Here is a 16221-nt window from a genome sequence, read left to right as displayed (position 1 = left end):
TATTTAGTGAATGAGCTCATCATAGCCATGATCACAGCGGATGCAAAGATAAATACCTTTAACTTCCTGTGCCCTGCCTCTGGCCGTATTGTGCCACGGTAACCTAATGGATGTCCGAAGGGGAGCATTTCTCTGTCCGTCTAAATAACTCAGATCTTCCAATTTGGTTGAGCTCGTCGCTGTAATATTAAACTGAAGTTTAGTCTCTTCAAAGTTGAGTTTAATATCATACCCAAACTACTATAAATTATAAATTACTAAGCAAGTCATTTCAGGCTTTCAACAAAACTTACTTCAGGGTTATTTTGGTTTTGTTTGCCCACCCCAGTTAATTTTTCCGGCAATGTCATTAACTGAAAAGTGGACAAAACTAAGTGCTCCTCATTCTTGAGTCAAAGTCACGTTGATATGGTTGCCAGGAGTCTCCATTACTCCTGGAAAGAGACAGACCTCACCAAAAAATCTTATGAAGAAAATTGACAATCGAGGGTCACTCAGTAAAGCTTCAGTATGGACTGCAAACACGCAGCACGGTGACCTGTCTTCTCTGCAGCTCCAGGGAGCCTTCTGCTGTTGCTGGAATTCCAACCTTGTTAACTAAGTGAGCAGATTCTGCACAGACAATTCCACAGTGCTCAGAACCCTAAAAGTCAGCTTTTGGCGGTAAAAGTAGCCGAGTGGACTTTATCAGAAAGCTTCAAATTTTTATGTCTACGTTATAGATTATATATTATACTATATTACATCTATGTATGTATTTTTTAATTCTAAAAATAAGTAATCACATTTACCTCTGACCAAATCAATAAGATTCACAGCACATAGCTACCTGTTAAAAAGCATTAAGGATCGTTAACTGAAGCATATATCATTTCAACTGAACATCAGTTCAATTATAAAAATAATCAGTACAAAATAATTTTGTTAATTCTTAGCAAATCTTTAAAGCAAATATACAGTACATGTTTTTGCCTTAAAAAAAAAAAAGGAACCTCCTCTTATTTACATACACATCCTAGGTCACAATGAGAAAAATCTAAATAAAAATAAACCTAATTGGGTTTGTGGGTTAAGTAGTCCAATTATAAAGTACCGACAATCCTAGACATATGATTATCTTACAGGATGATAAAATACAGATTATCATTTGAGGGTAAATGACGGGGGAGAGGGACTCATATTCCCTCTAAGGCTTCTAAGGACGGGTGAAATCATTAGTGCAACAAACGTTGGAGGGACAGAAGTCAGGTTGGGCCATCTGCCTGCTGAAAACCCTCTGGCTACCCCACGGGCTCTGGCGCAGCTGCCGACCACCGACCAGGACCATCTGCCCGACCTAGGCCCTTCCTTACTTCCCCTCCTAAGGCCTCGGTCCTTTTCTTCCTCACTGTTAGCACCACCTCCTCTCATTCCTTCAACAGGCACCTGCGTGGCTCCATGGCCTGCCTCTGTGATGATGTGTCCCCTCTTGCTGCAGTCTCCAAAGGGCAATCAACCATGTGCCCTACTCACCTTCCCAGGCCATGGAGAAGGATCAGACACCTTGACTCTAAAAAAGCACACACTGATGCTTCTTCAGTGCACACCCACAGCCTGTTCACACACCCCGTACACATTATGTCAATATGCAACACAAAACTTTCCTGTTAGAAAGACTCGGCTAACTCCTTATGCAGGACGTCCAAATGGGCCTAAATTATGGGAATCCAATGGCAACCTCTAGCTTCTCTCCAGGTCCTTCACAACCAGGGCATGTGAAACTTCTCACAGGGCCGCAAGGACCACAACCATCACCCTGGCTCCCTATAATAATATAGCTTGGAACATATCTCCAGGTTCCCACCTGGGACCTGGGACTCTGACTCGGGCCTCTGCAAATGCCCCCCTCCTCAGCATGCCTCACTGTGAATAAACGCACATGTTGAAGGCTGAGGTAGGACAGTCCACAAGCTGGTTCAGTTTAGAGCTGGAAGAGCCACGACTGCCTGACCGGCTGCTGCTTCAGCCCCGGAGAGCACAAAGACGCCCGCAGCCTCCAAAGGTTTCCCGTTTGCCTTTCCACCCTAACCCGTCAAAACATGACATTCAGTTCATAATCCTGTAACAATGGACAGGTTTAAGAAGAAGAGACTATGAAGGGCATGCCAAAGAAAGGGTTGCAAAAAAGCCCTAGTTTGACACAGAGGCAGAAGACAGTGGGGTTTTGAATGCCTCTTTTCAGATATCCAGTCACCACAGCTTCGGCTCTGAAGCAAGCAACAGAGCGGCCCCAGCAACTCCAGAGCTCTATTTAAAACATGAATATGCTGCTTTGAAATGGACCACTGCTCAGCAGGGCTGCCAGCCCCCAGCTGCCAGCTCCCTCTGCTTTCTAAGGTATCATCACAGCCACTGAGAGGGATGGAAAAGGAGCAGCAGTGACGCTGCAGCTGCTTAGCACCGCACCCAGGAGACGCCCACCCAGCTGATCAGGTGACTAGGCTGACGTGCTGTCCTCTCACACGTGCCTACGGATGCTCGGACACTACAAAAATTAGTTCGCTTCTGGTATTTAACAGTAAGTGCTTTCAAAAGCCTGAACACTATACAGGGCCCAGAAAAATCAGAGAGGAAACAATAATTTCATGCTGCAATAAACCTACTGCTAGTATCCCTACAGTTAAATTAATTATAATTAATTTATACTCACTGCATACATACATTGTGTCTAACATCTGGGTGAGAGGTACATTTTAAGATGCTGCAGGAAAGAGGGTTTTTGGGGGGAAAAGGGGGTGGGGTGGAGTAGGTGGAGTGAGAAGCACAGGGAGACTTCTCTAAGCTGAGCAAAGGGAAACATCTGTTGAAACACCATGGATTAACCTATCAAAGGTAAATACCATTAAGTCCAGGGCAATTACCAGTTAGAGTTTCAAGAAAATTGGCTGGTAATTTTGCTTGTTGATTTCCTACACTAAACACAGTGTTCTGTGATTCACTTAGAATTTCAAAAGACAAAAACAGGTAGTCCAAAAGGTAGAACCCAGGGACCTCCCTGGTGGGCCAATGGGTAAGACTCCACGCTCCCAATGCAGGGGGGGCCCGGGTTTGACCCCTGGTGGGGGAACTAGATCCCGCATGCCGCAACTAAGAAGCCCACGTGCCGCAACTAAGAATGGGAGAAAATATTTGCAAATGAAGCAACAGACAAAGGATTAATTCCCCAAATATACAAACAGTTCATGGAGCTCAATATCAAAACAAACAAACAAACAAACAACCCAATCAAAAAATGGGCGGAAGACCTAAACAGACATCTCTCCAAGGAGGACATACAGATGGCCAAGGGGCACATGAAAGGATGCTCAACATCACTAATTATTAGAGAAATGCAAATCAAAACTGCAATGAGGTATCACCTCACACCAGTCAGAATGGCCATCATCAAAAAATCTTCAAACAATAAATGCAATAAATGCTAAAGAGGGTGTGGAGAAAAGGGAACCCTCTTGCACTGTTGGTGGGAATGTAAATTGATACAGCCACTATGGAGAACGGTATGGAGGTTCCTTAAAAAACTAAAAATAGAACTACCATATGACCCAGCAATCCCTACTGGGCATATACCCAGAGAAAACCATAATTCAAAAAGACACATGCACCCCAATGTTCATTGCAGCACTATTTACAATAGCCAGGTCATGGAAGCAACCTAAATGCCCATCGACAGGCGAATGGATAAAGATGATGTGGCTGAGTAAATTACTCAGCCATAAAAAGGAACGAAATTGGGTCATTTGTAGAGATGTGGATGGCTCTAGAGACAGTCATACAGAGTGAAGTAAGCCAGAAAGAGAAAAACAAATATCATATTAACACATATATGTGGAACCCAGAAAAATGGTACAGATGAACTGGTTTGCAGGGCAGAAATTGAGACACAGATGTAGAGAACAAACGTATGAACACCAAGGGGGGAAAGCAGGGCGGGTCGGGGGGGGTGGTGGTGTGATGAATTGGGAGATTGGGATTGACAGATATACACTAATATGTATAAAATAGATAACTAATAAGAACATGCTGTATAAAAAAATAAAGTAATATTCAAATTTTTTTTAAAAAAGAGTCTGCATGCCACAACAAAAGATGCCACAACGAAGATCTCACGTGCCACAACTAAGACCCAGTGCAGCCAAAATAAATAAATATTTTTAAAAACAGGTAGAACCCAATTACCCAACTTCTGGATTATCCAAGATATCATTTTAAAGGCTTCTCACTCTGCTTTTTAATGAAGGAATAAGGTGTCCGCTTCATACATTTTGATGTGGCATATACAGTAATAACCTGACTGCAGCTTTCTAAATCAATTCCACTTCAACAAACGCTTTTACAAAGAAAAATCTCTGCAGAGCAAAACAATCACCACAGCTGGCCAACTTACTTTCATCATCTTTGACCAAAAAATTTCGCTGTACGAGACAGTTAACACGGAAGTGACAACTCCAGTTCTTTGTGACAGGCTCAGTGACAGTACAGGCAGGCAGCCTTAGGAACTTGTTTCCATATCCTCACCCCCCAGGGGAACCATGTCCCCTGGGGAAGCTGGCATCACCCTTCCTTCACCTGCTACTCCTTACTCGGCCCTCATGTACCAAAATACCTTTCCTATCAAATGGCAATTTCTCTGTGTTTACATGGATCTTGACATGCAAACACTTCTAAGAGATTTCAGTATACGGTCCTTCCCATTTTACTTCAAGCCTTCGGACACTGAGCGTTGCCTACTGCCCTGTTTGTAGCAGCCTGCCTTCTAATCCCTAGATAAACAGCTCTGCATATAGTCTATAACCTAAGTCTTTTATTCTTTTCAATGATACTTGAAAAATCTTGGCATTCCCTCTTAACTGAGGTTCAGCTTTAGGGGTAAGAGGGTGGGCAATGAAGAATCTACCAGACTCCCAGCTTGTTAGCAGAATTGATACTACTATGATGTAAGGCACTTGCCTATTTCCTTCCAAAATACGTTTTTAGTTTATAAAATATGCAACACGGAGAAATGAGCAAACCCATTAGGCTGGGCAGTCACTGCTCAACACCAGAGGTAAAACCCTCCCAATTCCACAGGAGGTCCAGTTCAAGTGCATCCACAGATGCTAATGAATGAGCGCAGCAGAAATCAGAAAGCCTGCTCTATAATCACTGCAGTCTCCTGGAAACGCTCAGCTCATACCCACTGTCACTTCACGTGGCAGGAAACCACATAAAAGAACATCAAGCAGAAAACATAACCCGAAAGGGGGTCCTTTTACCACTATTAAGGTAATTTATTAATGTGTTTCCTAATTCTGAAATAGCTTCATCAAATTGAATATGAGCTTGCTATTTTGTTGAAGTCAATAAAGCTATGAAGTCCTGGGATAATACAAATGAACCATTTATCACATCCAGGTAAAAATGGTCTAAAATGCCTTGGGTGCAACATATTATGCCGTAGCTAGTGGGAGGGTGGTGGGAGGACACAAAAGCTTCTGGAAGAATCATCACTCAATACGCATAAAGCTCTCAGTACTTCCCTCTGGCAGGCACGCCAAATCCCTTTGAAAGTGAATTAAGAGTTGTGTCTCTGAACTTTTCCATTAGGGCCATTTATTTATCAGCTGCTTCAGAGTTCCATTGTAAAACACACCCAATAACAACCAGAGCGGCCTGGCACATCCCAAAGGAGCAATATAAAATCACAGAGAAATCCTTTGATGTAGGAAGAAAGATCCTGGGTCCAGGCCTTGGCAGAGGAGAAATTTAAAGGCCTCATTGGTAACAAAGATGATCAAAACAAGTTCCTCTTCTAAATTCAACAGAAGAGCACTGAGTTTAGAAACTTGGGAGCTTAAAGCAGGCACGACAGCTCAGAGGCAGAGTTCCCTTCCCCACCCACTGAGAACTAGTCTCCTTGCCTCACAGCCACTCGCTGACCAGTCACCCAGCACCAATCACCACTTCTGCATTCTCGTCTCAGCTCTGGCTGCCGCATCTTGCTGAAGGGCACGTCTGTCTCACCTATTTTCATTTCCTCTCTTTCCTGCTGCTTGTGTTTTAAACTATGAGCTCCCTTGAAACTGAATTATACAAAAATTGGACCTCGTATCTGTGTAATGGGCCTCATTTACAAAAACTTAGTTTGAAAGCTGGATTAGAAATTCTTTGAGCGAATATTAACAAACTCATTCTAAACAACAATTCCCATTGACCAAGCTGTAAATCCTCAATTAACTCCGGCTCAAAATAACAAAAAACAAGGACAGAGTTTTTGGTGCTTTCTTCCCTCAAACACAAAGAGCCATACAGTGTAAATATTCGATTTAAAGAATTCCAGAGGGGGAGGGTCACTTAAAGACCATTAAGTGTGGCCTTATGTTTACCCTCATGTTTACAGATGGGTAAACTAAGGCCTACAAAAGGTAAGGGCCTGAGCCATGATCACAAGTTTGGCCTGTGTCTGGATTAGATTCCCAAGTGAAGAGAGTGAGCAGGGGGCACCTCAGACCCAGTGAGATCACCCTTCCAGGGAGAGGCGTGGCCTTACCTGCAACTGAGTTGGGCCGTGGCATTATTAGCGAGCTGGAGCTCTGAGAATAAGGGACCGGACCATCTCCAACTGAGGCTTCGGCTTTGGGCAGCACACTCTCCGCTGGCCCAGGGGGCTCCTCTTCTGCCACTGGGGAGCAATTATCTGCCCTGCGGTCATGAAGCACTCCCTTCTGTACCCCTAACCTTAGGCTTCCGTCCTTATTCCATTCCAAACTGGAGCCACTCCGGTCATCATTTTCGGATGAACTTGTAATCGTGGCTGAAATGAGAGACCAAAATACTTTGAAGGAAGCCAGGAATTGCTGGTGCCATTGAGAGTACACACACACACACGCACACACCCTTCCCCATGATCAATGGAAAGCTTTCTGGCCCGCACAGATTTTTATCCAAGTATGTTTCATACAGTGTATTTTAGTAAATTAGAAGAATGTTGCTTATCAGGGGAAATAAACTGCTAAATCATTCTACAGGGGAGGAAAAAGAAAACTCTGAGAAGAAGATAATGAAAAAGCTGTCTAAAAGTACCTGAGAGCTAACAGTAAATCTATGTAATTTGGAAATGATATAGCCTGTCTTTTAACAAAGATGAATTGCTCACAAAAGAATTCAAATCTCATTAAATTCCCTTGAACCTTTAAGTATTTTTCCCAAATTAATAACATTTGTGTATAAAGAGAGGGGGCAGGGCAGCACAATAGTTAATACGGAAAAGATGCAGGAGAAAAATCTATAAAACAAAAACACAATTATTAAGTCAAGCAGAGATTTGATCCTTAGAATTAAACTTTATAACATCTGTTCAAGACGATCCAGAGAGGCTGACGTGACTTTATTCCTTCAGCAGCTCAGAATGGAAACCTCTACGTAACCAGCGCCGGGAATACGCAAGCATGGGAAGGGACACTTGACGGCAGAATTAAAATTTAACCTCTTCGAAGAAAAACAGGATGGAAACATCTTGGCAAAAAAGGAAACATCTTGGCAAAAGAGGACGAATATGACGAAGGAAAGCAGCAGCATTCGCTCCACACATCTACAAACAGCCGCTTCTGATTTAAAGACGCTGAGCCATATGTGATCCGCTTGCAAGCAACACTGGCTTGAGTCCTTGAGAAGAGAGGCCAGGTCCTCTGATCTTTATTTGGATCCCAGCAGCTCAGGCCCTTAACTGCAAGACTCAAATGGGAGTGCACAGGGTCAGAGGGCATTCAGGACCCAGCTGCCTGGATGAAGCGGCTTCTTCAACATACCCCGACGATACCCACTTTACCAGCAGGCTGGTGAATTAGCTCCAACAGAGTCTGTCATCTAGGATCAAAGGGTCTGAAGGGGTTTTGTTTTGTTTATTTTTACAACGCTCTTTATGGTTTAGAAGTAAGGACAAAACAATTTCCTCCTGTGATGCGACCGACCGCAGGGTATCCTGTCCCAATTCTCAAACTATCTTTGCTCCTACTGGACTTACCACCCACTGCTTATCTCCCTGTTTAAAAATCCCTTCTACATGCTGAAGCCTCCTTAGAGGACTCACCACAAGCTGATCCCTTCCTTTTCTGAGCACATACTCAGTGCTCAGTAAATGTTTGCTTATTCAACGAATGAGCAAATGAACAAACTACATTTAATCTCACTGTTATTGGTTCAGGATTGTGGACATTATGTCTCTAACCAAAGTGTAAGCTGATTTGAGATGGGCCTGTCACATCTTTAGGGTACCTGTCATGACTCCCAGCATTTCCAAGTTTTCTAGCAGGCGTATGAATACTAATCTCTCTATCTATTTGGAATCGATCACAGTCTTCATTGTGTGTTTTTTAAATGGATCATTCATATTAACATACGTATATTAAGTATGACTCTTTCCATCCTAAAAATGCAGGTGGTGGTAGTAATAGCAGCAGTTGATATTTATTGAAGGTTACTGTATATATCATGGATTGTGCTAAGGGCATCACAGGAATACTCTAATTTATTAATGAGATTATTGCCTCAATGGTAATTAGTTACTAATGATAACCCTATTAATAAGCTGTGACTGTGTTCCAAATTCTCATTTAAAAGTCCAGTGCTCAGGACTCAGAAAGCTTTTCCTGCAGGCATGTTGTCATTAGGTTCCCAGGCTACCCCAACGCCTAAGTTAAAGAAAGCGGGTGGGGCGACTGGTCTGGTTTTTATGTTGTGGCTGTCTTATCTGGGGGCACACGTTCTTAAGGTGAAAAACAAACAATGTCAGAGTGATGTTCTTTCTCCTTTGCTCTCCCGAAGTGCCAAGCACTTCAGAATCAAACCCCTAAGGATCTGATCCTAACTCAGACCTCAAGCAGTGGGAACAGAAACTGGGACTTCCCTACTCCCTGTTACCAGGGACAGCACCAGAAGTAGGGCTTCCGGAACCCAAGCAGCAGCTAGGCAGGGACATTCTGGTCAGGGCTCATGGGATGCAGGGACAGGCTGAACGCCCAGTTCTGTCAGCACAGCCACAGGTGCCCAGGCCCTGATGAGTGGCACCATTCAGGTCGTGGCAGTGAGCGGAAGGGAAGCAGGTAGAGGAAGAAGGTCCCCAGGCAGCTGGGAAGAGAAGTCCCAGATGGGGCCACGATTTCAAAAGGAGGATATTACGAGTTTACAGTATGTTTGTAAGGAGGAGACTCTCCCACTGTCCTCAAGAAGTTCAACTAAGGGACGCGTTCCAGAGTCCACACTGAGCAGGGCCCTCTCAGAGGCAGGCAGGTGAGGAGCTCTGAAGCCAGGGCCCTCCCCCAAAGATGCTCCACTAAGATGGCCCCACTTCACAACATTCCTCCCTGGGATCCAGTATCAGACCCAGGCTGACGGCTGGAGGCCCCAGCAGTGAACTTTCATCTCGGTTCAGCTCTGAAGCAGATCCAGTGGGGCAGATGAAGGCCCCAGTTCTCCCACACGACCCAGGAAGCACACCAAAGAGGGCAGCTCCACAGTCTCCAAGAAAGGGAAAGTATTTCTTATAACACATGACAAGCTACTCAAAAAATACCTATTCTTCTTCCAAGCTAACAGAAATAAATTCCTAATTAAGTTAACCCAGTCACCTTCAAGTTTTAACACACACAGGGCAACATCCTAACTATGATGTTTCTTTTTTAAAAAAAAAAACTCTAAAAAATCAGTGTCATTTGACATTTTCCAGAGACTGGATAATCTTGAAAAGTTCCCTAACAACTCAACTCAAAAATTCCAACATCTTATGACTTCAACTATTATAGAAGCCAGTGTTCATCAATTAAGACTTGCCATCATCACTCAGGCTGGGTCTCAGTCACTCTGCAAACACACAGGATTCTGTAAAATGAGCAACTTATCAGGCCTTAAGTTCTACCAAGCTACGAGGTTAGGCTGTGCCTTACAAGTCAGTATTAAATTAGGTTTGGTGCTGCTCATTGATTCTCATGTGCTACTACTTCCGACTCTCCATGTAACTTGAAAATTCCTTTTAGCCAAGGACAGGGGGTTATCTTCCTCTGTAGAAACAGCACATTTAACCAGACCTACTAGTGCACTGGGCTATACCACCTCCAAAGCACTTTCTAATTATGTTAAGACATATACATGATCAACACAACACGAGAGAAGAGGTGGAAAGGCTGAGAACCATCAATCCCACTTTATAGATATGGAAACACACTGGGGAGAAACTGATCTCTGTCTCTCTCTGTCTGTGTCTCTCTCTCTCTCTCTCTCTCTCACACACACACACACACACACACACAGTTAGCGGTATGTCCAATACCAGTCCTTTTGACTGCACATGCAGTATGTATTAAAACTCCCTTTGCCTTGTACAATTCTCAACATGTAAAAGGAGTTCTGTAAAGTATCTGTGGCTAAAAAGTATTTTGCAGTTCATGAAATCTGCCTTGTTAAAAACAGCAGCCCCTGGGCAGGGGCTAGTGGAGAGAGGCCAATCATGGGCTCACAGCAGCCAGGAGGGAGTCTGACTGGGAGGTGGGAGAAGCAGAGATAGAGACTCACTCAGTCATTAAACGTTTTGCTACATATGGCACTGCAATAAAATGATTCCTTCTCCTTCCGAACTTTCCCTCATCCCCTCTTTGCTTATTGAAGGTTCTTTCATATGTTGCATGTTCACTTGAAACAGAATTAAAAAAAACAAAAAAACAGTAAAGTCCAGGGCCCAGTAAGTAGTTTGGTGGGATCTAAATCAAGTTGTAGGTTTAAAAGAACATCAAGAAATAAATTAAGGGACTTCCCTGGTGGCGCAGTGGTTAAGAATCCGCCTGCCAGTGCAGGGGACATGGGTTCAAACCCTGGTCCAGGAAGATCCCACATGCCATGAAGCAACAAAGCCTGTGCGCCACAACTACTGAAGCCCGCACACCTAGAGCCTGTGCTCCACAACAAGAGAAGCCACCACAATGAGAAGCCCGTGCACTGCAACGAAGAATAGCCCCTGCTCACCGCAACTAGAGAAAGCCCACATACAGCAAAGACACAATGCAGCCAAAAATAATAAACAGATAGATAGAAATACATTAAATTGACTATTTAACGTATTAGTCCAGAATTATAGATGGACTAATAGAATTACAGATGGACTAATTATAGATGGACTAATAATTATAGACTAATGCATTAGTCCAGAATTGTTTAGAAACTAAGGGCCACTGATATCAAACGTATACACAGAGCCAAATTCTTCTCTCTCTTAGCTCTGGAAAAGACAAGAGGTGAAAAGTGCAAGGGGCTTGGTTCAAACTTTGGCTTTTCTTCTTTTGAGGACCCACAAGGGGGTATGTCTCTCTGGGCCCACTACTAGGAATGGGCACATTTTTGTCTTACCTTACTGACATCATCTTGTGTGTTTGATTGTGTTTCTCCCTTTACACAGGTTACTAGGAATCTTAAAACTTTCTGCCCACTTACAAGCAAAATTAAGAAAATCTTATGAACCTGACTGCTGACTTCATCTTTTCTCTCACTCTTTCCCAACTCATACCTTCCCTGAAAAAGAAAAATCTTGTTTTAGCAAATGCCTATGAGCATTTCAAATCCACTAGGGAGGGATGAAATATAAATAAATAAATATCCCTAGGAAATAAGAACAACAATAGCGGCTAACATGAATATTATAATAGTGTTAATCATGTCCGGGTCCTGTTCCAAACTCTCTCCCTGGGAGAGAAAATTAGATAGAAGGGCATATGTAAAGTGCCTCGTATATCATAAGGACCCAAGAATGCTTTCCTCCCCATACAACTGAAGAAAAATAAAGTAGCACTAATAAAACCCAAACAAACATCTTTCAGCTTCTATATCCAGTTTAATGGTTGACGGGAAGAGTCTAAAAGTTAAAACACGGGACCAAAGAATTAGAGACCAAACAAGAAAGAAGTAGACCGGTTGCTTATGAAAGTGGAGGAAGGGAAGAAGTGAGTAAAAAAGGAAAATCCAGCTAGTGCAGACACTGTCTCTTTGACCCGACTGCAGAAAGATCATCAGCAACTCTAGAAAGTGAAGAGCGTCCCACCAAGGCTGGGGCAAGATCAAAGTGACAGGTCCAGGAAGCCACGGGCCCACCACCTGGTCCTTTGGACCCGACAGCACTCGGTGCACTCCTCTGCTGTGCACTCCTCTGCTGTGCACTCACGCCTCACACGGTTCAGGCTGCCGTGCCACACTCTGGACTTCCCTGAGTGACAAAGGGGGAAGACTGCAAGGATGAAACCAGCCTGCTGGGAACCTTCTGACCAGAAATGCCAGACTGTGCTTCTCCCTCTGCCCCACCCACATACTAACAAACCGCAGGGAACAAAGTCTGAGGCTCGCTGCTCTCACCTCCGGCAGCCCAGGAAGGCGAGCGAAGGCACTCACATCTGGCAGGATGGGGGCGGGGGGCGGGGGGGGGGTGGCCTGAGTCACCTCTGGCTCTTCCTCTCGCCACTCTGCGTGGACAGCAGCGCGTGGCTCCTCTGGCCAGCCCTGGGGAACCGCCGAGGGCCCTGCGCTTTGGCTCGTGACAGACAGATCTCTGTCCCAAATCTCTGGTTCAGTGCTGAAGCACAAGGCGCACTCTGCTGTGACAGGCAGCGAGGCCAGGGGCCCGAACAGCAGCGCTCTGTGGGCAGCTGGGGCGGGGCAGTGGGGGAGGGGAGGACAGGCCTCCTCACTCGGCCACACCATTCCAACCTCAGCCCCACCCCACATGGCCCAGACTCAGTGGGACAGGGCAGGCAGCGGCCTCCGGAGAACAGCCTGCGGACCTGAACAACAGGAAGTTTTCTAGCAACAGCACGTGACACGGTGTCCTCGTAAGGCTTCGCATAACCTGAACACCAAAGGCCTAGACGCTGGCACTTCTGACTTAGTCCAATGACTCCACAGAATTCTGGATTCTTCCAGAGAAAAGCAGAAGGCACTATTAGGGGTTGGTATTATTATGCACCTACGGCATACACCTTCCATCAGAGGGCACTGCCATGTTTTAAACCCTTTTCAGCTAGTGACAACTTGCCCAAGTTTCAAAGGGCAGGAGACCACTCTTTGGTTCCACAGGTAAACAAGTTTTAAAGTAGATACTGTGCCTATCTCTGTTGTCCCAGTACTGAAAAAAACGTGCTCCTGGTGTGCAGTGGGTGCCAGTAAATGCTTCCGACAAAACAGCCCGGAGAATCCAACCACGGTCTGAATACAAGTACAGCAAGCGCTTTGCTAACTCGCATCACCGCCAAGGACTTCTTTCCCATGTTAAGTACGTTACCAAATTATATATGTAAAAGCAAATTTTCCTCCTTCACCCAAGAGATTAAAAAGCTTCTATAATTAAGGATGATTTTTTAAATTGCAGGCAGTGTAGCAAAATGAATAGTAACACAGATTTGAAACACTCTAAATAGTTATTACCAAATCAATTTCAAAGCATTTCAATTTAGTAGCAAGCAGGGCAAGACAGGTGGCAACAAAGCAGTATTAGCATAAAATCAAAAGGACAGGAGTTACAACAAGTTAAAAAGGAAAATAAAGTCCAATTAATTCCTCTTTGTGTGCCTCTCTCTGCATCTGATCATCTCCCTTGGGACACAAAGTCCAGGAAATAAAAGGTCTAAAGCTACCTCTAGAATCACTTTCATTTTACAAGCCTAGGAAGGCAGAGAAGAGAGATGCAGGAAGATAGAAGTCAGCCCATGGGTAACTTTTCTTTATGTCCTAAGCAACTGGGCAGAAGAACAAATACTATCAAACTCCAGCAAGGATGCTAATCAAGTGTCCGGTATTTCACTGCAAGCCACTTTGGCAGGAGCAATATTCCTGTGAAGGTAATTCCCCTGCCTAAATATATACCAACACAGCCAAAAATAAAACAAATAAATTAATTAATTTAAAAAAATGTATACCTGCCTCCCAGCTTCAAAGTGAGCAGGGGGAGAGCAAATGTAAGCTCCCTCCCCCGCCCCCCCCCCCCAGAGAAAGGGGAAAGGCAGCAGGAAAAGCCTGAGTTCTTGCTTTACCCTCTTAAAATTCTGAGCACTTAATCATCCTGAAAGCTACCTGGCCTGGTGGAATGCGGGTGGCTCAGGTGTGGGGCAGCAGGGCAGGTGGAGACACACCTGATCTGCTGAGAAGACACACCCAGTGCAGGAGATGGTGGGGTGAGAGGTGAGATGTGCCTGTCCTCCACTCAGAACTCCCTCCCCTCCCTTCATGGGGCTGTCCTAACACCAACTCTCAAAAGGAAACCCATCCAACACGCTATGAAAGCCACTGGGAGATTATAAATGTCAGCAGGTACAAGCAGGTGGCAGAGAAAGGAAATGGAAGGCATGAGTGACTTTTAATGGCCTCTCTCTCTGCCAGAATTTTTTAAATTGCTACCTGGAAATCCTTCTCCTGGGCACCTCTATCATTAATGGATAGGAAGGATTTATTATTGTTTTAAATCTTGATAGGAAAGCTGAGTTTTGTTTGTTTCTCCTCATCCAACATCCATCCTCTTTCTCCCTAAATAAATAGCCCATTTCTCTGAAATAAATACACACACACGTAAAATACTGAACATGATATGGACATAAACAAAAACTAAACAGTATCTTTAAATCAAGAAGTGCTTTAAAGCCTGCTATTCTCAGTGATGTTTTCTTTTTTTTAATCAGCTTGGTTTTCAGATTCCAATGAATACACATATAGGCATACTATGTGTTATTGCACTTCACAGAAATTGGGTTTTTTTCAAATTGAAGGTTTGTGGCAACTCGGCATTGAACAAGTCTAAGGGCGCCATTTTTCCAACAGCATTTGCTCACTTCATGTCTATGTGTCACATTTTGGTCATTCTCGAAATATTTCAAATCCTCTACCAACAAAAAGATTACAACTCGCTGAAGGCACCGATGGTGGTCAGCATTTTTTAGCAATAAAGTATTTTTTAATTAAGGTAAGTACATTGCTTTTTTCTTTAGACATAATGCTGTTGCACACTGAACAGACTACAGTACAACTTTTATACACATTAAAAAACAAAAAAATTTGTGTGACTCGCTTTACTGCGATATTTGCTCTGTTATGGCGGTCTGGAATCAAGCCTGCAGGTCTGCCCGTACTTAATTTTTTTCTAAGCCGGGATTAATAGTCTACAATTTCCATTTGTAACAGTTGGAAGCAAGTTATATTCAAGGGACTGTCACTAAGAAAAAATGTTCTTTCCACCATGGAGGAAATACCTTTAAATGCTACTTCTTTATAAAGTCTTCCTTTTCAAAGCAAATAATTAAAAAGCTGCTTCATGGTGACTGAGTACAGCTGCTGTCACATTTAGAAGGTCTTCACATTGCAGCTTTGAAAATCAGACACTAACTTCTAGGTAATGCCAATGATTTTATTATGTAAAGAGTAAGGAATTTTACTTTAAAAAAAAAAAAAAGAGGGCTTCCCTGGTGGCACAGTGGTTGAGAGTTCGCCTGCCGATGCAGGGGACACAGGTTCGTGCCCCGGTCCAGGAAGATCCCACATGCCGCGGAGCAGCTGGGCCCGTGAGCCATGGCTGCTGAGCCTGCGCGTCGGAGCCTGTGCTCCGCAACGGGAGAGGCCACAACAATGAGAGGCCTGCGTACCGCAAAAAAAAAAAAAAAAAAAAGACATTTGTAGGGAATGTAGTTAATCCCATCCAGCTCAGACAGTATTTCTACATGACAGAATTATTAAACTTCTAAAGACATTTATGTTGGAAGAACTTGGAGCTCCTGAAATAGGATGCAGCGGGACTCCCCTCTGCATTACACCGTGAACATGGGGCAGGGGGTGGAGAGGGGCCCTGCTAGGCCTTGGCCTCCACAGAGAGGGACTGGAAGGGGCCCAAATAAATTCCTCTCATGGTCATTAGCCTGCCCTTTCTCCTACTAAGCAATTCCCAAAGGAAATTCTCTTCACCTGCAAATGAATCAAAACCAGTAGAAACAGAACCCAGGCAGGGCACCCTGTGGCAGCCTGAGAAGGCTGTCTGGGCACGTGGGAACACAAACTTCCCTTCACGGCATCTGTTGGGCAAAAATATTTAGACTGAATAGAATCATCATGAAGGAAGTCACCTTGAATAGTAAGGGGGAGGCCCAGGAATTTTTAAGGATGGGTTAGCGTTGTTAGAAATTTCCCCTAAATAAA

The 16221-nt window shown here is 44.1% G+C and overlaps 1 protein-coding gene across 2 annotated transcripts in view; it reads right to left on the bottom strand.

Annotated features, from left to right (window-relative positions):
* Window positions 1-16221, bottom strand: part of TANC1 (tetratricopeptide repeat, ankyrin repeat and coiled-coil containing 1) — a 229334-nt gene that overhangs the window by 55616 nt on the left and 157497 nt on the right. The window contains exons 8-9 of one of the 2 annotated variants that reach the window (XM_082841889.1): window positions 6566-6829; window positions 57-179 (exon numbers count right to left, since the gene is read on the bottom strand). In XM_082841889.1, coding sequence (XP_082698015.1) covers window positions 57-179; window positions 6566-6829 — 387 coding nt within the window. The remainder of the gene's footprint in view (window positions 1-56; window positions 180-6565; window positions 6830-16221) is intronic. The other variant, XM_082841890.1, reaches the window with a different exon arrangement.

Source organism: Leucopleurus acutus (assembly GCF_964270905.1).
Source record: "Leucopleurus acutus genome assembly, chromosome: 6".
NCBI classification, from domain to species: domain Eukaryota; kingdom Metazoa; phylum Chordata; class Mammalia; order Artiodactyla; family Delphinidae; genus Leucopleurus; species Leucopleurus acutus.
This window is presented reverse-complemented; position numbering and strand designations above follow the sequence as displayed.